General features: G+C 43.8%; 1 protein-coding gene across 1 annotated transcript; it reads left to right on the plus strand.

Annotated features, from left to right (window-relative positions):
* Positions 1 to 22,532, plus strand: HABP4 (hyaluronan binding protein 4; the record flags this gene model as incomplete). The annotated part of the gene is made up of 6 exons (XM_032266412.1): positions 1 to 278; positions 485 to 553; positions 5,544 to 5,627; positions 16,142 to 16,313; positions 19,176 to 19,361; positions 20,994 to 22,532. Coding segments are annotated over 6 exons (846 nt in total), but the record flags the coding sequence as incomplete, so codon positions are not given.
* Positions 22,533 to 22,686: the final 154 nt, after the last annotated feature.

Here is a 22,686-nt window from a genome sequence, read left to right on the forward strand (position 1 = left end):
TTCAAGCCACCATTCTTTCCAGTATACTATAGCCATGATTTTCTTTCAGAATTTTTTTCTGGAAAATACCTTAGACCTTTAATTTACCAGTTTTTATTATATCCGTTTCTTCCTAGACCAGGTGATAGGTTTGAGCGAGACAGACCGCTGAGAGGACGTGGAGGCCCGAGAGGGGGTATTCGTGGCCGAGGCAGAGGTGGCCCTGGGAACAGAGTTTTTGATGCTTTTGACCAGAGAGGGAAGCGAGAATTTGAACGATATGGTGGGAATGACAAAATGTAAGTTTCTTTGTAAATGCCATTTTCACTTTTAAGATGTTGGCAACACATGGTATGAATCTGTTATGTGTTAATACTTAGTTAACTTACTATGCTGTTGTTGTTGTGAGAAGCTGATCCTGGGACTTCTATGAACAGCTCTTTCTGATTTGGAGATTGACTGGAGAGCAGCTTCTGGTTTAAGGGACTATTCTTTCTTTCTGTAGAACAGTCAGAGCCGAAGACAACATGGGTGGCTGTGGAGTTCGCACCTGGGGATCAGGTAAAGATACCAGGTACGGTGTAAGTGTGTGCCCTCTGAGAACCTGCAGTTAAGTGGAAATCTCTGGATCTTTGCTTTTCTTGAAATAATATCTTCTGTGTTGTGCCTTTACACTTGTGTGCCCTTAAGTAGAGATTGATTTTAGACTTTTGTTTAGTGAGATAACTTTTTAAAACAGGTTTGCTGTGTTGCAATTAGATATGAAACTGCTTTTAAAATTTTATTACTTTAGTCAAACAGATTTATGACAAGTAACCAGGTATTTGCTGATGCTTCATTTGCACATGCCTCAAAATGCTTTGTCTTGGCTGCACACGGTGGCTCCCACCTGTAATCCCAGTACTTTGGGAGGCCAAGGTGGGCAAATTGCTTGAGGTCAGGCATTTGAGACCAGCCTGGCCAATATGGTGAAACCCTATCTCTACTAAAAATACAAAAATTAGCCGAGCATGGTGGCAGGCTCTTGTATTCCCAGCTACTCAGGAGGCTGAGGCAGGATAATCAGTTGAACCTGGGAGGCAGAAGTTGCAGTGAGCCGAGCTTGTGCCACTGCACTCTAGCCTGGGCGACAGAGCAAGACTCGGCATCTCAATTTAAAAAACAAAAAAAAAAAAAAAAAAAAAAGATTTTGTTTTGTATTGTTTAATTAATTATTTTTTTGGAAACAGAGTCTCGCTCTGTCGCCCAGGCTGGAGTGCAATGGTGCGGTGTCGGCTCACCACAACCTCTGCCTCCGGGGTTCAAGCAATTCTCCTGCCCCAGCCTCCCAAGTAGCTGGGGTTACAGGTGTGCCTCACCACGCCCAGCTAATTTTTGTATTTTTAAGTAGAGTCGAGGTTTCACTATGTTGGTCAGGCTAGTCTCAAACCCCTGACCTCGTGATCCGCCCACCTCAGCCTCCCAAAGTGCTGGGATTACAGGCATGAGCCACTGTGCCTGGCTGTTTTGTTTAATTTTATTATTTTTAAAAATAGAGACAGGGTCTCACTATGTTCCTCACTCTGGTCTTGAACTCCTAGACTCAAGCAATCCTCCTGCCTCAGCCTCCCAAAGTGCTAGGATTACAGGCAAGAGCCAACACATTCAGCCCAAAATGCTTTTTAAATTCCTGGATATTCTGTGTTTTCACCTTTCAAAATTTGTGTGAATCCTTGATATATGTTCATTTTATAAAATTTTATTCAATGTATATTGAAGCTTAGTGACAGGTTTCACCTGAGGCTCAAGTTGGACCTTTCTCTGAGGCTTCATGCTACCTTAGATCTGTGCCAGTTCTTCTGCTAGTTAGAGTGGATACGTGGTTCTACCCTGTTTCATTTCACAGCTGGAGGAATGATGCCTTCCTGGTGTCTGCAGAGGAAGAGGTAGGGCCTGCTGCAGGCAGTGCGGTGTGAGCAGTGCTGCAGGGCAGGCTTCCTACTAGTGTGAAGGCTTGACAGGATCCAGGCTTCTACTTTTTCTATTTTGAAGAATATAAGCTGTTTTTCTTTTGAGATGGAGTCTTGCTCTGTCACCCAGGCTGCAGTGCAGTGGTGTGATTTTGGCTCACTGCAATCTCCACCACCCCGCTTCAAGTGATTTCTCCTGTGTCAGCCTCCTGAGTAGCTGGGACTACAGGTGCACGCCACCACACCTGGCTAATTTTGTATTTTTAGTAGGGACAGGATTTCACCATATTGGTCAGGCTGGTCTCGAACTCCTGACCTCGGCCTCCCAAAGTGCTGGGATCATAGGCGTGAGCCACTATGCCCTGCCAGAATATAAGATTTTTACGTGAATTTATTTTTCTTAAATTGTTGTCCTTAAAGACATGTACAAACTAATATGAAATGTAACAATGTTAGATTTACTACCATTGCTTATCTGTGTTGTCCTTGAAAAGAAACTTGTCAAGTGATTCTTTATCTGGCGTTTCATAGGATCTTGATGACAGATCTTTTTATTTTACTTTGATTTTATGTGTGTGTGTGTGTGTGTGTGTGTGTGTGTGTGTGTGTGTTTGAGATGGAGTCTCACTCTGTCATTAGGCTGGAGTAGAGTGGCACGATCTCTGCTTACTGCAACCTCTGCCTCCCAGGTTCAAGCAATTCTCCTGCCTCAGCCTCCTGAGTAGCTGGGACTACAGGCGTGCACCACCATGACCAGCTAACTTTTGTATTTTTAGTAGAGACAGGGGTTTCACTACGTTGGCCAGAACCGTTTCGTTCTCTTGACCTAGTGATCCACCTGCCTTGGCCTCCCAAAGTGCTGGGATTACAGGTGTGAGCCACTGTGCCTGGCGTTTTTTGTATTTTTATAGAGGCGCGGGTCCGCCATGTTTCCCAGATTTGTATCAAACTCCTGGGCTCAAGCAATTCACCTGCCTTGTTTCCCGAAGAGCTAAGACTACAGGTGTGAGCCACCACACCCAGCTGGTCAAAGCTCTTAGGTGGTTATAATCTGTAATGGAAAGCTTTTCTTAGAATAAGACCGATTTCTTCTCTCATTTCTGTTTTTTTTGAGACGGAGTTTCACTCTTGTTACCTAGGCTGGAGTGCAATGGCGTGATCTCGGCTCACTGCAACCTCCGCCTCCTGGGTTCAGGCAATTCTCCTGCCTCAGCCTCCTCAGTAGCTGGGACTACAGGCACGTGCCACCATGCCCAGCTAATGTTTTGTATTTTTAGTAGAGACGGGGTTTCACCATGTTGACCAGGATGGTCTCAATCTCTTGACCTCGTGATCCACCCGCCTCGGCCTCCCAAAGTGCTGGGATTACAGGCGTGAGCCACCGCGCCCGGCACGACCGATTTCTTAATAGAAATAAATATTAATTTATACATTTACTTAATATGTTTTTTTAATAAATTGAGTAATAAGTTTATTTCTTAACAAATCGGCCTGAGGTCATGAACATGATGTATGTGCAGGAGTTATGTGCTACTCTTGATTAGTGAGAAGAAAGTGGAGGTGAGCCTAGCACAGTAAGTGACGTGTTTGTGGCCGGCAGAGCCCAAGCGCTTCGCAGTGTATTAAAGGTGTAAGGGCTTTGCTGTACTTTAGTGTTCCCATTTGAAGACGCTGATGGCAATAGCTGGATTTAAGGACAAAATCTCTTCAAACTGGTGTGACTGAGCCATTTCAGTAATACTGCTTTCCTTCAGTAGTTTGACACTGCTACAATACAATTTTGCCTATTTGTGCTGAAATAGAATTTTTCCATCTGCAAGAATTAAAGTGTATCAGATATTATTTACTTGTTAAAATTGGAATAGACACCCATGAATGCCGTTTTCGATAATGCTGCCTTTCAACTTTTATTGTGAAGAGCAAGACACTTTTATTTATTCTCAAAGCAACATTTGATGAAAATCTGTTCATTGTCAGAGATTGCTTAAGTGTGAAGTCTGGTTGAATTTGAACGCGGTGACAAAGCCTTGAAGTGTGTAACATCATTTTACAGAACATATGTGCACAAACAGGCATTTTCTACAATAGTACAACTGAAGTCAAAATATAGACATGGGCCCTGGGGTTATATCTCTCTTCTGATAAATATAACATTGACAATTTACTTTCAACAAAATAGCAGAACCTACCAAATTAATTGCTGCTAATTTTGAAACTTAATCGTCTTGTAGTTTTGATCATATGGTTCTGTAAGAACTGTAGGCATAATATTTTATATTCATTTATAAAATAAACATGGGGAGATCTGTCACTGTAAAATAAACTAATTGCTCGAGTTTAAGAAATACTCAGTTTTTTTGTGGTTCATACCTGTGATCCTAGGCGTAAGGAGGCTGAGGCAGGTGGATCACTTGAGTCCAGAAGTTCAAGACCAGTCTGAGCAACAAAGTGAAACCCCATCTCTATAAAAAATACAAAACATTAGCCGGGCATGGTAGTTGTACCTGCAGTCCCAGCTACTCCAGAGGCTGAGGTGGGTAGATCTCTTGATCCCAGAAGGTCGAGACTACAGTGAGCTGTGATGGTGCCACTTCACTCCAGCCACCATGCCCAGCTAATTTTTGTATTTTTAGTAGAGATGGGGTTTCGCCATGTTGGCCAGGCTGGTCTCAAACTCCTGGCCTCAAGTGATCCACCCTCCTTGGCCTCCCAAAGTGTTAGGATTACAGGTGTGAGCCACTGCACCCAGCCTGGAACCTTCATTTAAAAAAATAAAGTTAATTATTCAAATTTCGTTTTAAGAAAGAGGTTTTAAAAAATTGATTATAGGCCGGGCGCGGTGGCTCACGCTTGTAATCCCAACACTTTGGGAGGCCGAGGCGGGTGGATCACAAGGTCAAGAGATCGAGACCATCCTGGTCAACATGGTGAAACCCCGTCTCTACTAAAACTACAAAAAATTAGCTGGGCATGGTGGCGCATGCCTGTAATACCAGCTACTCAGGAGGCTGAGGCAGGAGAATTGCTTGAACCCAGGAGGCGGAGGTTGTGGTGAGCCGAGATGGCGCCATTGCACTCCAGCCTGGGTAACAAGAACGAAACTCCGTCTCCAAAAAAAAAAAAAAAAATTATAGTAGCTTGGAGTTGAGAATTTAATAATTATTTAAATTGAAAAGTCTTTTCCATTATAGTGGTTCAATTTATAATTACTTTTATAATTACTTTTTAAAAAAACTTATTTTTAAAGCCATTAAAGGCTGGGTGCTGCAGCTCACACCTGTAATCCCAGCACTTTGGGAGGCCAAGGCGAGTGGATCGCTTGAGGTCAGGAGTTCGAGACCAGCCTGGCCAACATGGTGAAACCCCATCTCTACTAAAAATACAAAAAAAAATTAGCTGGGTATACTGGTGGATACCTGTAATCCAAGCTACTTGGGAGGCTGAGGGAAGAGAATTGCTTGAACCTGGGTGGAGGTTGCAGTGAGCCGAGATTGCACCACTGTACTCCAGCCCAGGCAACAGCGAGACTCAGTCTCAAAAAAAAAGTTTTCTTAAACATATAAAGGCATTGGTGTGAACGTATTTGTGTGACTAGAGAGTCTTGCTGTTTTTCAGTGACGTGGAGCCGACTGCACCGATGGAGGAACCCGCAGTGGTGGAGGAGTCCCAGGGTGCCCCAGAAGAGGAGTCTCCAGCCAAGTAGGGTGTTTCATTCATTCCCATTGTAGTGTTGGTCCTCTTCATAATGATTTCTTTCTTCTTTTGTTGAGAAGGATTCTTGCTCTGTCGCCCAGGCTGGAGTGCAGTGGCGTGATCTCAACTCACTGCAACCTCTGCTTCCTGGGTTCAAGCGATTCTCCTGCCTCAGCCTCCTGAGTAGCTGGGACTACAGGTGCGCGCCACCATGGCTGGCTAATTTTTGCATTTTTAGTAGAGATGGAGTTTCACCATGTTGGCCAGGATGGTCTTGAACTCCTGACCTCAAGTGATCCACTCACCTCAGCCTCCCAAAGTGCTGGGATTACAGACGCGAGCCACTGCGCCTGGCCTTTCTTAATGATTTCTAAGAGCTTTTTACAGACTAGAAATCTCAACCCCTTTTATCACAGAGGTCTGACCTTAATGTATTAATGACTGGTGATCAAACTAATTAATAATTAGTTCAGATAACCTAATGAATATCAGTGATAATTAGTAGGTGAAAGTTGGGCATTCTGTCCTCTGCCCACAAGTTCTTTTCCACCTGCAGCTTGTTAAACTCCTTGACTCGGAATAGCCTGGCTCTTATACGGACGGACCTCCAGCGTCTCGTCCCCTCTATGCTCTCCCTCTCTCTTCAGTATGTAGCTTAGATCCCAGCTCCGTCTCCAGCACTTTTCCAGGTTCGTAAATACCCATGCAGTTTCATCTGTCTGGCCCTTTGGACTTTTGCTCTGCCTTGCTGGCAAAACCCCTCCTGAGTGACTCTGCTATCTGCCTTCTGTTGGCCTGTTCCTACAAGCTGAGCACTACAAGTCACATCATGGGCCCAGCTGGAACTCCAGTAAATTTCCAGCCATCGATATTCTGAAACAAGGAACTCTTGGCAGAGCCCCAGTAACTTCCTGGTCACTGATATTCCAGGTCTTGGCCATCCCTGCTTCTTGGGTTCACTCTTTCTCCCGCCTTCTCTAATGACTGTTTTAATTTCTCCTCAAAACCCTGGCACTGCCTCTCGCTGTACCCTTTCCCCATCATACTTTTTCATTTTCTGGATGCAGCATTTCCTTCTATGTCATAGAGTAATTAGGAGCCATTAGGTGGGAGCTTCATCAGCCTCCCACTCCCAAAGGTACCAGCCTGCTACAGCTGCACGCCTCCTGGGTCCTTCCCCTGTGGTAACCACCGGGGTGCCATCTCCCCTCTGACCTCTTCACGCCTCGGATCCTCTCTCCCACTGACTTCATGAAAACTTCACCCTGTCAGTTAGCTCTTTCCTTTTTTGGTGTATTCATCTCCTTCCTCCCACCGCTAGTCTTCCAATCAGCATTTAAACATGCTCAGACTGTCCTGTGTAAGCACCCTCCGGACCCCACCTTCTCCGTCAGCCGCCGCTTTCAGAGTTGCGTGCAGCCTTCTTCGCTCCCTCCCCTCTGCTGTTCCTCACTGTAGCCCAGGCCTGACTTCTGTCCTCATCGCCCTTCTCAGACATGACGTCTCCAGATCTAATGGATGCCGCAGTCTGCCTCTTTCTTGACCTCTCAGAAGCATTGGACTTTATCGATTTCTTCTTAAACGTGCTCTCCTGTTGGTTTCTGTGATCACTCTGCTCTTCTGATGATTGTGAAAGCTGTTAATTTACTATTCAAAACAATTTCAGTGTATTATTCGAAACAAGACATATGTTTCATTAAAGAAATAGGGTTGGATCATTGCCCACATCCTCCACCAAAACAAAAAAGGAGGATTAACATTTACTGTGACTATTTAGACAGTGAGCTAACTAAGAAACTAGATTAACAGTTTATATGAATGTTGAGAAAGTTAACTGGATACTTTTGGAGAACACATCCATTTTGAGCCAATCAACATTTATAAAAATTCAGGTAATATAAGGCAGAATAATAAAGAGTAAATTATAGTATTATTCTATTCTATAGAATTGATTGAGATACTCTAGCATTCATAATATTAAAGAAAAATATTCAGTCACTCTGAAAGAAAATAAAGCTTGTTGACCGTCTCACTGTCTGCAGGATCCCAGGAGAGCTAGCTGGCAATCTTTCGCCTCCCTGCTGACTGTGGGGAAAGGGAACATCTATTTGGAATCACAGGCGCTGCACAGTTGAGCAGCTATGTTGAGCGACCATACTGAGAGATTCTTGTTTCTGCACTGCCTTGTCAAACTTTAACATTACTACCAAAATTTCTAATAATACAGTTGTAATTTTTTGATACTCTAAAAGTTGGGCTGGTATCCGAGAAATACATGAGGTGATAGCGATGCTCTCTGCTCAGCTTTGTCTGAATGTTGATCTTGCACTCAGGGTTCTGGCATTTAGCCTGAATGTACATTCAGCATGCCTCTCAGTTTTAGAATGTCTTGATAGACGAATCTAATATACTCTCACTTACGTTCAAGCACACAACCCAAAGGGTACTTTGATTTTCCTCAGATTGGACATGTTTCAATGATGGTTATATGTGCAGTGCCCTTCCATCCTTCCGTCGTCTTCCCTTCATCACAGAAGTATCAACTGTTCTTTGTTGTGTGGTGTCCTGGTGGCTGATGATACCTGTGACAACGCCTTGTATTTTGTTTTAAGGATAAATCTAACATTTTGCCAGGTGCGGTGGCTCACACCTGTAATCCCAGCACTTTGGGAGGCCGAGGCGGGTGGATCACGAGGTCAAGAGATCGAGACCATCCTGGTCAACATGGTGAAACCCTGTCTCTACTAAAAATACAAAACATTAGCTGGGCATGGTGGCACGTGCCTGTAATCCCAGCTACTCAGGAGGCTGAGGCAGGAGAATTGCCTGAACCCAGGAGGCGGAGGTTGCGGTGAGCCGAGATCGCGCCATTGCACTCCAGCCTGGGTAACAAGAGTGAAACTCCATCTCAAAAAAAAAAAAAAATATCTAACATTTTTAGAGCATTTGCCGTGTGCTAAGAACTGCTGTAAATGCTTCCATGCCGTAATGCTTTCAGTTCTTTGCCGCTCCATAAAGGAGGAGCTACTTTGTCATTCTCACACTGGGACAGAGGTTCAGTGACTGCCTAAGGTCACCTGGCTCATGTGCAGAGCCAGAATCTGAACCAGGCGGATGCATAGGCATTCATGCTCCTCTAGTGAATGGTAGGAATAGCGGAAAGTGCTGTTTAGAACACCTACTGGTTAACATGGGAGGGGGAAAAGACGTTGGGCCTGGAAGGTAAGAGCTGCTGCGATCTCTGAGGATTTCCCTACGCAGGAATATGGAGCAACAACTCCCTTCCTTCCTGAAAAATACTTGATTAAAAGAAAATGTTGAAGAAACAGTAATACAAACTATCTGCAATGAATTTTTTTTTAACTGTAATTGGTTTCCTAGTTATTTGCTTAAACAATGAAGATTTTCTTATGTTTTAGGTTAAATTCACTTGTCCCAGTTACGTATCTGATTAGTGAAGCTTCATTTCTGGAACCTACTTTCTTTGATTCACTGCACTCTCATATATTCGGGGGGAAAAGGTGTTGCATGAATGGAAATGTGGACATTTGAATTGATGTTTTGTATCTTTGCTCTGCGCATATCATGACTGTCTTCCATCTAGGTGTATTTTTCTATTTCTCTGCCCCCTTATTCCCTGAATCTCAGTGGAGCTTGGGCTTTGGAGATGCAGTGACAGAACTGGAACTTGCCTCTTCTATTTATTTGCTCGCTACATGACCTCTCTCTGCCTCAATACTCTTATCTGTAAAATGGGATATGAATTGTACCTAACTATTGCTTACCATGAAATAATTAATAGGAAGTATTTTAAACAGCATCTGGCACATGGTAAGCATACGGTGTTAGCTAATCTCATTCATTTCTAAGTAAAGGGAACTGGTTAAAGCAGTATGATTTCTAGAATTTCACATGTTTAGAAACAAATAATATAACTATGAAATTTGCATATAGCATTATTCACATTACCATAGATTTGACTACCTTATATCCATAAATCAGTTTGATAGAAAATTCCCCCCAAAAGTTTTTTTTTTTTTTTTTTTTGAGACGGAGTTTCGCTGTTGTTACCCAGACTGGAGTGCTTATGGCACGATCTTGGGTCACCGCAACCTCTGCCTCCTGGGTTCAAGCAATTCTCCTGCCTCAGCCTCCCGAGTAGCTGGGACTATAGGGATGCAGCACCATGCCCAGCTAATTTTTGTATTTTTAGTAGAGACAGGGTTTTACTTGTGAAACCATCACCGTGAGCGAAATCATGAACATAGCCATCACCCCACAAAGTTTCCTGGTGTTCGTGTGTAGGCCGTCCCTCTTGCCCCGTTTCCCCCAGGCAGCCAGTGATCTGCTTTCTGTCACTACAGATTCGTTTGCAGTTGCTGTGATTTTATATGAATGGAATCATGCAGCTTGTATTCTTTTTTGGTCTGTGTTTTTCCTCCGAGCCTACTTATTGTGTGATTTGTATCAGTTCATTCCTTTGCATTGTGGAGTAGTTGTCTGCCATACAGTAGACCACCATTTGTCTGTTTACCTGGTGGTGATCAATGGGTGGTTTCCAGTTTTTGCTATAAAGCTGCTACAAACATTTTAATATTCAAGTGTTTATAAGGATATGCACTTTTCCTTTTTCCTGGGTAAATACCTAGGAGTGGAATCGTTGAACTAAATGGGTGTGTGTGTGTGTGTGTGTGTGTGTGTGTGTGTGTGTGTGTGTATTTTTTTTTTGAGGGGATGGGGTCTCTCAGCAGGCTGGAGTATAATGGTGTGATCTCAGCTCACTGCAACCTCCACCTCCTGGGTTCAAGCAGTTCTCCTGCATCAGCCTCCCAAGTAGCTGGGACTATAGACGCGCACCACCACGGCCAGCTAATTTTTGTTATTTTTAGTAGAGATGGCGTTTCACCATGTTGGCCAGGATGGTCTCAATCTCCTGACCTTGTGATCCGCCCACCTCAGCCTCCCAAAGTGCTGGGATTACAGGAGTGAGCCACTGCGCCCGGCCTGGTATGTGTATATTTCACTTTGTAAGAAGCTGCTGAATTCTTTCCCTAAAGTGTTGTACCATTGTTATTTTCTCACCAACAGTAATAGAGAGTTCTCCTACATCCTTGCCAGTACTGGGTATGGTCAGTTTTTACAACTTCAGTCATTATAATGGCTACATATCTCATTATGGGTTTTTATTGTCTTTTTTTTTTTTTTTTTTTTTTTCCTTTTTTTAGAGACAAGTTCGGGCTCTGTCACCCAGGCTGGAGTACGGTGGTGTGATCATAGCTCACTGTAACCTCAAACTCTTGAGCTCAAATATCTTCCCAACTAAGACTCCTGAGTGGCATGTGCTACCATGGCCAACTAATTTTTTACTTTCTTTGTAGAGATGGGGTCTCGCTTTGGTGCCCAGGCTGGTCTCCGGTTCCTGGCCTCAAGTGCCCCCTTAGCCTCCTGGAGTGCTGAAATTACAGATGTGGGCCACCGTGCCTGGCTTCATTGTGGTTTTAATTTGCATTCCCCTAATGACTGCTGATGCTGAGCATGTTTTTGCGTGCTGTTTACCATCTGTATTTCTTCTTTAGTAAAGCTGCTTTGATAAAGAACCACTCCCACCAGGTTCTTGATTGTTTCTAGGGCATTTCGGTGGACAGAGCAGGGAAACAGACACATACTCACACAAAAGATAAAATATGAGTTCATTCGATGTTTCCAATTCAAAGTTAGGATATGGGATTTTTACATAGACCGCTTGTTTCTCCTTTTTTTAGATACTGAAAATTCTAGTTCCAAGTAACATTGTACTTTTAATCATTTGTTACACATAAAACAGTGACAACAGTTACTCAAAAGTTATGTCAGATGGGAGATGAGTAATCAAATTTGTATTTCAGAATCATTTGAAATAGTTTCTCTTGATGATTATATCACCAGTTTCATAAACATTTAAGTTACTTTGATTCATTTTACTTTCAAATTTTAGAGATTGAATTTTAATTTAAATCTGTTTTATAATTATGTAAAATATTTACATGTTTCCAAAGTTCAGTCTGAAAAACATGATTTTTTTTCTTTTTTTCTTTTTTCTTTTTTTTCTTTTTTTGAGATGGAGTTCCTTTCTTGCCCAGGCTGGAATACAATGGCACAATCTCGGCTCACTGCAACCTCAGACTCCTGGGTTCAAGTGATTCTCCTGCCTCAGCCTCCTGAGTAGCTGGGATTACAGGCATTTGCCACCACACCCAGCTAATTTTTGTATTTTTAGTAGAGATGAGGTTTCATCATGTTGGCCAGGATGGTCTCAATCTCCTGACCTTGTGATCTGCCCGCCTTGACCTCCCAAAGTGCTGGGATTACAGGTGTGAGCCACCACACCCGGCCTGTTACAGTGTTTTCACCAAGTTCTTCTCTAGATAGGTTTGGGTTGTTTCCATTAATTTGCTATTTTAAAGTCCTAGTATCTTTTAATATTTTTGCCAACATATATTTGAGATCTGTGTTTTGATATTGGTATTTTTCCAGCATTTTATTATGAAAATTTCCAAACACAGCAAACTTTAAAATAATTTTACAGCCAACAGCTATACTTATCACCACCTAAATGCTACCATTTACATCTTATATATTCATTTTACATAAGTATCCATCATTAATCCACCATGTTTTTTGACACATTTCATAATAAATTATAGACATCTATACACTTCTTCCTAAATAGTTCAACATATATATCACTAAATGGAACTTAATATTTGTTTACAGTTTTTTCTTCTGATATAAAATTTATGTACTGTGAAATGTATAAATCTTTTTTTTGAGACGGTGTTTCGCTCTCGTTACCCAGGCTGGAGTGCAATGGCGCGATCTCGGCTCACCGCAACCTCCGCCTCCTGGGTTCAGGCAATTCTCCTGCCTCAGCCTCCTGAGTAGCTGGGATTACAGGCACGCACCACCATGCCCAGCTGATTTTTTGTATTTTTAGTAGAGATGGGGTTTCACCATGTTGACCAGGATGGTCTCGATCTCTTGACCTCGTGATCCACCCGCCTCGGCCTCCCAAAGTGCTGGGATTACAGGCTTGAGCCACCGCGCCTGGCCTGAAATGTATAAATCTTAAGTGTACATTCACTGTTTTGACAAATGCATATACTTATGGGATCCAAACTCCTGTCAGTATACAGAACATTACTATTCACGCCAGAAAGTTCCCTCATATTCCTTCATGTTACCATTGCTTTGATGTTTTTTCTACCATCAGTTTGGTATTATAAAGTCACTGCAAATTTGTCTATTTTGGGTTCTCTATGGTTAAGTTTCTCTACTGATTTTGCTTATATTTTTCACAGCATTAATCTGTCTATTTCTATAATACAACCTTAAATTACATCAGCTCTTCAGTGAAGATACAGATTTGATTCTCTCCTCACTCCCCACCTACTGTTTTTTTTTCCTTTAAACAACTTCAAGATACAATTCTCATACTACAGCACTGAAATCTTTACGTGTAGAGGCCAGGTGCGGTGGCCTGGCAGGAGTAATCCCAACACTTTGGGAGGCAGAGGCGGGAGTATCACTTGAGGCCAGGAGTTCAAGACCAGCCTGGGCTACATGGTGAGACCCTGTCTCTACAAAATTGTTTTAAAAATTAGCTGGGCATGATGGCTCATGCCTGTAGTCCCAGCTACTCTCAGGAAGCTGAGGTGGGAGGATCCTTTGGCCCAGGAGGTTGAAGCTATGGTGAGCCATGGTCATGCCACTGTACTCCAGTGTGGCCAGCAGAGTGAAACTCTGTCTCAAACAGATAATGAATGAATGCATGGATGGGTGGTTTGGGGTATATTACATTATTAATTTTTAAAAATTGCAGTAAAAATAGATAACATAAAAATTACCATTTTAAAATATACAGTTTAGTGGAAAATATACAATTTATTGGTATCAATAACATTCACATTGTGTGTAACCATCACCACCATCCATCTCCAGAACTTCTTCATCACAAACAGAAACTCTATCTCCATTGAACATTAACTCCCCGTTTCCCCTTGGCACGTAGTAATCTCAGTTTCACTCATGTTTAGGAATTTGCTGTTCTAGGTATCGCATCTAAGTGGAATCATTCCGTGTTCCCTTTGTGCCTGGCTTATTTTAACCAGCATACTGTTTTCAGGTTCAACCATGTTGTAGCATGTGTCAGTCTTCATTTCTTTTATTTTTTGCCTGTTTTTGTGGTGATTTACAAATCTACAGTTTTAATCATTTTAAAGTGTACAATTCAGTGGCATTTAGTACATTCGCAGTGTTATGCAACCATCACCATGATCTGGCTCCAGAACATTTTCATCATCCCAAAAGGAAACCTCATGCCCCTTAAGTAGTCACTCCCTATCCTCCCTCCCTGCAGCTCCTGGCCACCACTAATCTGCTTCCTGTCAGTGTGAATTTGGCTCTTCTGAATATTTCATGTAAATGGAATCATATACAGAAGTCTTTCCTGCCTGGTTTATTTCATTTGCATCATTTTTTCAAGTTTTGTTCATGTTGTAATATGTATTAGTACTTTGTTTCTTTTTATTGCCAGATAATATTCCAAAAAACATGCCATATTTAGTTTATCCATTAGTTAATAGACATTTAGGTTATGTCCACTTTTTGGCTATTATGAATAGTGCTGCAGTGAACACTTGGGTCTAAGTTTTCACGTGGTTGTATGTTTTCATTTCTCTTAGGTATAAACCCAGGAGTGAAATTTCTGGGTCAGAGGCTAACTCAGCTTAAAATTTTGAGGAACTTCCAGACTGCTTTCCAAAGTGGCTACATCATTTCACATACCCACCGGCAGCATTTGTGGGTTCCAGTTTCTCCACATCCTCCCTAACGCTTGTCAAATGTGGTTTTATTCTAACCATCCCGCTGGGTGTGGACTGGTACAGCTCTGTGGTTTTGATTTGTCTTTCTCTAACAGCTAATGATGTGCAGCTTCTTACTGGCTTTAATATCTTCTCTAGAAAAATGTTTATTCATGTCCTTGCCTTTTTTGTGAGTAGGGTGGTCATTTGTCTCAACTAAAGAGTACTTGTATCTAGAATTCATAAAGCATTCTTTAAAAAAAAAAAGAAAGAAAGAAAGAAAAGAAACAGTGCTTCACTGTGATGCCCAGGCTGGAACACAGTGGCCATTCACATGTGTGATCATAGCTCACTGCAGCCTCAAACTCCTGGCCTCAAGTGATCTTCCTACCTCAGCCTTTTGAGTAGCTTGGACGATCAGCATGAGCCACCATTCTTGGCTCTTTATAAATAATTCTTTTATGTATTCTAGATACAAGTCCCCTATGAGATATTTATTTGTAAATTTTTTTTCCCATTTTGTAGACTGTCTTTTTTACTTTCTTGATGTTGTCCTTTGTAGTATAAAAGTGTCTGACGACGTTCAATGTATGTACTTTTGTTGCTTGTGCTTTTGGTATCATGTGGAAGAAACCATTGCCCAATTTAGGGTTACGAAGATTTCTGCCTAGGTTTTCTGCTAAGGGTTTTCTATTTTAGCTCTTATATTTATGGTGTGAGGTAGGGGTCCAACTTCATTTTTTTCTTTTGAATGGATATCCAGTTGTCCCAGCACCATTTGTTGAAAGTACTTTCCATTCTCCATTGAATTGTCTTTGGCACCATGATTGGGGGAAAAAAAAAAAATCAATTGACCATAAATGTGAGGGTTTATTTCTGGACTCTGAATTCTATTCTATCGATCTATATGTCTGTCTTTTGTTTTCTTTTTAAAACTCATTAATTTAAAGAGAATAGCTGCAAAAGTATGCATTTATGAGCTACTGCTTTAAAACTTCTGTTTTATGGTTTCCGGTATTTTATTTCGGTACCTTCTCCCATTTTCCATAATTACCTCATTTTTTCTGTCATGCTCTCTGGAAGGGAGTGCCAGTGGTGAAGTGTAATGTTAATGTCATCAGGATGATGATGTTCCCATTTTTCAAAGATTGCTCTGAACACAGGAAGTATCTTCTGTTGGCAGTGATGACATAAAATGTTGAAAATAGGGCCGGGCGCGGTGGCTCAAGCCTGTAATCCCAGCACTTTGGGAGGCCGAGGTGGGTGGATCACGAGGTCAAGAGATCGAGACCATCCTGGTCAACATGGTGAAACCCCGTCTCTACTAAAAATACAAAACATTAGCTGGGCATGGTGGCGCATGCCTGTAATCCCAGCTACTGAGGAGGTTGAGGCAGGAGAATTGCCTGAACCCAGGAGGCGGAGGTTGCGGTGAGCCGAGATCGTGCCATTGCACTCCAGCCTGGGTAACAAGAGTGAAACTCCGTCTCAAAAAAAAAAAAAAAAAAAAAAATGTTGAAAATAAAATATGGAAGCTTATGAGTCAAAGATTGTGTTACCTTATTTACATTTGACATGCAGTACCACAAAAGTATGTTTAATTAATGGTTATAACTTTAATAAAGTAGACATTTCAGTACCATCAAAAATTATTCTTTATGATTATACATCTCTTTATAGAGTTCCTGAGTTGGAGGTAGAAGAAGAAACTCAAGTTCAAGAGATGACTTTAGATGAGTGGAAAAATCTTCAAGAACAGACCAGACCAAAGCCTGAGTTTAACATCCGGAAACCAGAATCCACTGTTCCTTCCAAAGCAGTGGTGATTCACAAGTCAAAATATAGAGATGATGTAAGCATTATATTTTGTATGTAGAGGTAATCTTTACTTTTACCTTATTGGAAGTGAAATGGACCTTTCCACTTCTATCATGAAAATGGATGTTAGTGGTTGGTGCTCTTGTTTCTAATCAGAGATGATATATGCCCGATTTTACTGTATCTTTATTGCTCATTAAGGAAAGGAATTGAAACTTTGTGTTACTGACAGAAACGCAAAGCAGTTTGAGTAACAGGGCATCTCCTGCTCACCCTGGGACTGTGCTGGGACTGTACACACACTGTGTGTTAACTGCATTTCGTTTTTCTCAAGTGAGAGTTACAGATTGTTTCTTATACAATTCAAAGTTATTCAGAGGATAACTACACTCTGTATTCCCTGATTAGGTTACCTTCAGCTCTGATTCTTGATAAGAGCATTTCACTGAGTAGCTGATGACTTTTTAAACTGTGGTTGAAGTGCCGTGCTCTTCTGACACCCCTCCCATGTTGGTTCAGCAGCTTTGCGCCCCCTGCCTAACTGCAGATGTGGCAGAAGATGAGCCCCAAAATTGCCTGGCAGCTCAGTCAGGCGCTGCCACAGCGGCCAGCATGCTGCAAGGTTTGCTCAGGGAGCTCCTCGGTGTTGTGAGGGCCTTATTTCTCAAGACTCACATCTAGCTCTTCTCACATGCTTCCGTTTTGCAGGGAGAGGTTTCAGGGGAAACATCTAGCAGTGTGTGTTGATAGGGATGCCACTGGTCATCGAGTCACCTATGTAAGTTACTGAACTTAAGGATAGGTCCACTGAAGCATTCTCATCATGGGATTTAGAATCTATGTCATTCCATCACAGCTTGATACCAGTCACTGTGTCGGGGCAGGAATGAGCAGGCTCTTCCTCTCTGCGGGGTATTAGTCATTGATTTTCATTTGGAATCTCAGGAATGTTATACTATTGTAGAGTGATTTACACTTGGGTTAGTTTTGTTTTCTGAGTGAATGCTTTGATTAGAGGGTATTTAAGATACAAGATTCCCTCCCACCCTCTTGTTTTGGTCAGCCCAAGCTGTAGGGGGCCTTACTACTAAGCTTTGAGCTGTTCACAAGAAATGGCTTTTTGTAGACGCAGACGGCCAAAGCCTTATTTCCCTGCAGTCTCAGGCAGGTGTGTTCTGAGTCCATTAGCTAGCTGGGTGGGTTCTTTACTTGTCCACTTCCTTTGTTCTTCTTTGTTCTAGGCATTGTAAATAAAACTCTGTCTAAAACAAATGTGCTGTCAGGATTGAAATGTGCAGCTGACATGTTAGGTAAAAATAGAAGCTGCTCTTCTTTAATCCACGCCAGATTCATCCTCCCTGGCTCCAGAGGTCTCCCAGAATATTTGAAACAAGTGGGTTAGCTGAGTCATCGAGCTTGGTCTCAGTAAAGCACACATCTTGGTCCTTGTTAATCTTGGAGGATCGAGGACTTAAGCTAGGAATTGTTCTTAAAGCAACATAAGCCAGATCTTCAGTTCATCAGTTTGCGTTGTTCCAGGCACCTGAAAAGACAGAAGCACTAGAACACCTAGCAAAGTTCAGACCTAGTGACAACCCCGTGTGAGGCACTGGGCAGTTGAAGCACTTTGGCGGGGGCCAGCTGGAGCTGCAAGTGGAGCCCTTAGACTGAGTTCACTCCCTGTTCCACCGCCCCACGGCCCTTCCTGCAGAGGCAGGGCCCCAGGAAGAGGCTTCAACCTGAGACCTTAAAGGGGACACAAATGTTAAACACAAAGCCCGTCGTGAGCCTGTGGCCTAAAGGCATCGATGTGCTCATGGCAATTTTGTCCCAATTCCTGGTTGTAGGAATGTTTACTGTTCCAGCACTTCGGAGATTCTCACCTGAGGTCATTGACAGATTTCCTTTCTGTAGGATTTTAGTTTACTTGTTTTGTTTTGTTTTCTCCATTATTATGAGTTGAAGCCAAATCAAATTTGGATCCGATTTAATTAATTTATAGGGTTTTAAGTAAAAAAAAAAAAAGCAGTGTAACTTCTTTGTGCAGCGTTGGTAGAGCACTCAGGTAACCGTACTCTGTTATTTTATAAAATTTCTCTGTACTGAGTCAGAATTGTTTATTATAAGTCATGTGATTTTTTTTTTTTTTTATTTTTGAGACGGAGTTTCACTCATGTTACCCAGGCTGGAGTGCAATGACGCGATCTCGGCTCACTGCAACCTCCGCCTCCTGGGTTCAGGCAATTCTCCTGCCTCAGCCTCCTGAGTAGCTGGAATTACAGGCACACACCACCACGCCCAGCTAATTTTTTGTATTTTTAGTAGAGACGGGGTTTCACCATGTTGACCAGGATGGTCTCGATCTCTTGACCTCGTGATCCACCCGCCTCGGCCTCCCAAAATGCTGGGACCACAGGCTTGAGCCACCGCGCCCGGCCTATAAGTCATGTGATTTTTAGCACATGGTATTTATAGTCCGCACCCATGAAAGGGGATGTTTCCTTATTTATCAAAGCATTTGTGAGCAGATAAGACAGAAAATAAGCAGAAATGAAAGCTTTATCTCAGCAAAATACACTTAGATATAAAACATGTATATCGTTTGCTATGATTACTCATGCCAAATCTTACATCTTAACCTGCTCAGCTGATGGAAATTTGGTCCCACCCACCTTTGAATCGTAGTGAGTTCACAGATGTTTGGAATTTTAAGAATGGGGGGCTGCAACACGAACAGAAACAGCAGCGCTGTCTTCCTTTGTCCAGCTCTGCAGCCTAGGGCTCTGTCCAGCCCCTGCTGGTGTTTTCAGCTCTTGGGCAGCACATCGCAGCCACTAAGGCAGCTGAGTGTGGGGATGGCTGTGGACTGGGGTTTGATGCTGTAACTGTGTTTCAGATGGTAAAAGATGAATATGAGGACGATTCCCATGTTTTCCGGAAAGCTGCCAATGACATCACATCCCAGCTGGAGATTAATTTTGGTAACCTCCCTCGTCCTGGGCGTGGAGCCAGAGGAGGCAGCCGGGGAGGCCGGGGAAGGATCAGGAGGGCGGAGAACTATAGACCCAGAGCAGAAGTGGTGGTAGGTATCTGTATTGTAAATCCCCAGGTGGTTTGCTGAAGGAAGTAAATAAGGACGGTGCCCCGGGCCCAGGATGTTCTCATTGCACTGGGTCCTCAGTTTCTGCAGTTGCGTCTTCCTGTAGCCAGTGTGGGACTGATGTTGGGGCATTTGGAGGAGACAGCTCTCTCATCTGCATTAGACGAGCTCCCCAGCTCGGGATTGAACTGGAGCACCTGACGTTTAGCTTCCTGTGGCCTGATTGTATGTCCTGGGCTTAGGTGATGCTGGCAGAGTGGACAAAGTCCTTACTAAGACCTCAGACCCTTTGTGAGGGGACCTCCCTCACCCGGCTCACCTGCCTCACACTGTCCTCAGCCACGGCTGCCTGCTTCTAGCTCTGAACACAGCACGCTCCTTACCCCTGGCCTCTGCCTGCTGGCCTAAGTTCATTCTTCCAACCTCACTTCCTCACAGGTTTCTTTGATCACATCTCCTAGACCGGTTAAGGTCTCTGAGCAGAAGACTTTCTTTTCATTGAAGCCTGATCTCTGTGTGCCACTGGAGTCCCCCTGGTGTGGTTCTCAGGCTGCTTTTGCTCACGATCGGTTTACGCAGTGCCACGCTGTGCCTAGCATGTAGTAGGCGCTTTCTAATGTGGCACGGACACCTGCTCATTGGAAGTCAGCCCTGAGGCCCTGTGGCCAGCATGGGCCACCATGCGGTCCTCGTGATGATGGAGCAGGCACAGACCCCGTCTCTTTGGCTGGTCTGGGCATTGCTTCGCTTGCTGCCTGCTTCCTTCGCTCTGGGAAGCAGCCCCTGGAAGCAGTATCTGGTTTGTTTTTGCTTAAGCAAGAGCAAAACCACAATTTTTGGGGGAGGGGGTATATTTGGGGCCGGGTTGGAAATAGGGTCTATTCTGAGAATAGGAAACACACACACGCCGACTCCTTTCCTATAGTGGAGCTCTGGCCCCTGCAGCACCCCGGGCGGGCGTGTTGGGAAACCATTCCGGGAATCCCGCACCGCCGCCTCCACGCCTCCCCCACCCCACAGCCTCTGCAGCTTCTGCTCAGAACCACCCTGCGGCCTGCACCTGCCCCCATCAGGTCACATTGTTTCCCAAACCAGGTCCGTGTGCCCTTTGCTCATCCTCGTCTGTTGAGATTCATCCCAGGGAGAACTTTCTCTTCCCACAAAAGCTTTCCTGACCCTGACCCTGACCTTTGCCACCAAATAACACTGGACCGCCCTCCTGTGGCCCCTCCTTCCCGTGACTCGATGGTCAGTTTCTCTGGCACCAAGAGCTCCCGAGGATAGGCACTGTCTGTGCACCTCCTCCTCCCTCCAGCACCCGACATGCAGTAACCATTCTGTTTACTTGGTGAAGGATGTGCCCCATGCAGAGCCCCCCAGTAAGAGTTTGCAGGGCATAGGAAGGGAGGCAGCCCATTTTGTGAGGAGGCCGGAGGCCTGTGTGGGAGGGGAGCTGTACTTTGCTGGGTTTGCAGTGACCTGTGATCTCCCCTTCCCACTGTGCATCCTGCCTCTGACGTAGGCCCCTCAGTGCCAGGCCTCCCGTTTTCCCATTGGGATATTAGGAATGGGTGAAGGGGCAGTGGATTTCAAAGTATTTCTTTTCTTCTTTAGATGCAAGATGTTGCCCCCAACCCAGATGACCCTGAAGACTTCCCCGCACTTTCTTGAAAGAGCGCTACTTCCCGGCACCAAGGAGCTGCACCGCACACCCATGGAGAGACTCTTGCGGCTGTGGGAAGACAGTCAGACTCTAGGAACAATAGATGTTGCTTTTCCCATATCGTGTGAATTCGTTGCACTTTTTCAGGCTGCGCTGTTAGACAGAGGGGCTTCTCCAGAGGCTCGAGAGCAGGCCCTTTCTGTGACGGTTAGCCTGGCCCTTTCCCAAGAAGGCAAAGAATGGTGATTGTGTTTTTATCGAAGGAATTTGAAATGACGTTCAGGAATAATGTTTAAAATGTGTACATAGAGATTGTATGGAATCTCCTCCACAGAAGCTTGGAGGGAAAGGGGGTTGTAAAATAGACTCCACTGAGGGCTCGTAGGAAGCTGTAGATTCCCGGAGGCTGTGCCTTTAGCATTAGAGGAAATGCATAGACCTTGAACTGTTCATGTAAAGCAGTCACAGCTTAGTTTTCAGAGACCAAGAAATTAAAATACAGTTGCACTTACTGTGTACTTGTAAATGTTATCTACTCTCCTGGAATATTTTGAGTTCTGGTTTTCACTTAACCAATCATTTTAAATCGCTATTGTGTAGCCACCCTCTGTGACACAGAATCAGAGAAAGTGTTGATATTTAATGGTGATTTAAACTACCTCGTGGTTTCTGTGTGTGCACACACACATATCTAGCGTTTGGGTGGTTTTTAGGAAGAATAGTAAGTATATGACTTTAAAAACCATGTTATTTAAGGGATCATGCAAAAAAGCAAATACCGCATCATTTCTTCTGCAGAGCGAGCGTCAGCGTTCGGCAGCTGTGGACACAGGCCTCTGCCGTCGGCCTGGGCAAGAGTTGTAAATAACTGGTATTTATTAAGCACTTATAAGCAGTTTTTCTCTCTTATTTCTGGCCCCAGTTCTAGAGTTCCTCTTTATTGCTTTTGGTGAAAGTTTGGGGTTCAGGGTATACCTCAGAGGTTCAGTAACTCACCTGGAGTCCCACCTTGAACACAGCTGCACCCAAAGCCACTGACGCCAACCCACAGAGCACACTGTGCTGCAGAGGAAGTGGGCCCAGGAGGGCCTGCGGTCCAGGCAGCTGAAGAGCTGCTGGAAGCTGGGGTGATGCTCTCCCTGCTTTCCCGTAGATACCACAGGTACTGTCTGCCTGTTGTCACACAGTTCATATGCTCGCCTGCGATGGAATCTGAACCTCGGCCCCAGGATCTGTGCTTTTTTTCACTTTGCCACACTGTCTAAGGTGGCTTTGAACTGGAACCCAAGTGCAAATAAAGGCTGGTATTCGCCCCTGACTTGGTGTAGAGAAAACGGTCCTTCCGGCACTCCCAGGCCATAGCAGTCGGTCATGATTTTGTTGAATAATCACAGCTGAATCCGTACATGTTAGGGTCAGTTAAGGGTGTTTGCTTTGGGTGACAGCCTGGTTTTGGTCTCTTATTAAATTACTACCTGAGTACTAAGGTTTATCAACTGAGTGTTTTATTCCCTTTCCTGGAAAAGGCAGTGGATGCAAGTGCCCTGACTTCACAAATCTTCACGTAGCTGCTACAACATAAGGGCTGCGTCATGACTCAGTGGGCGTGAAGCTGTCATGCCGTCATTTTGCCTCACCCGGCTT

The sequence above is a fragment of the Sapajus apella genome, unplaced genomic scaffold (genome assembly GCF_009761245.1).
Source record: "Sapajus apella isolate SASKATOON/1434 unplaced genomic scaffold, GSC_monkey_1.0 scaffold158, whole genome shotgun sequence".
NCBI lineage: Eukaryota > Metazoa > Chordata > Mammalia > Primates > Cebidae > Sapajus > Sapajus apella.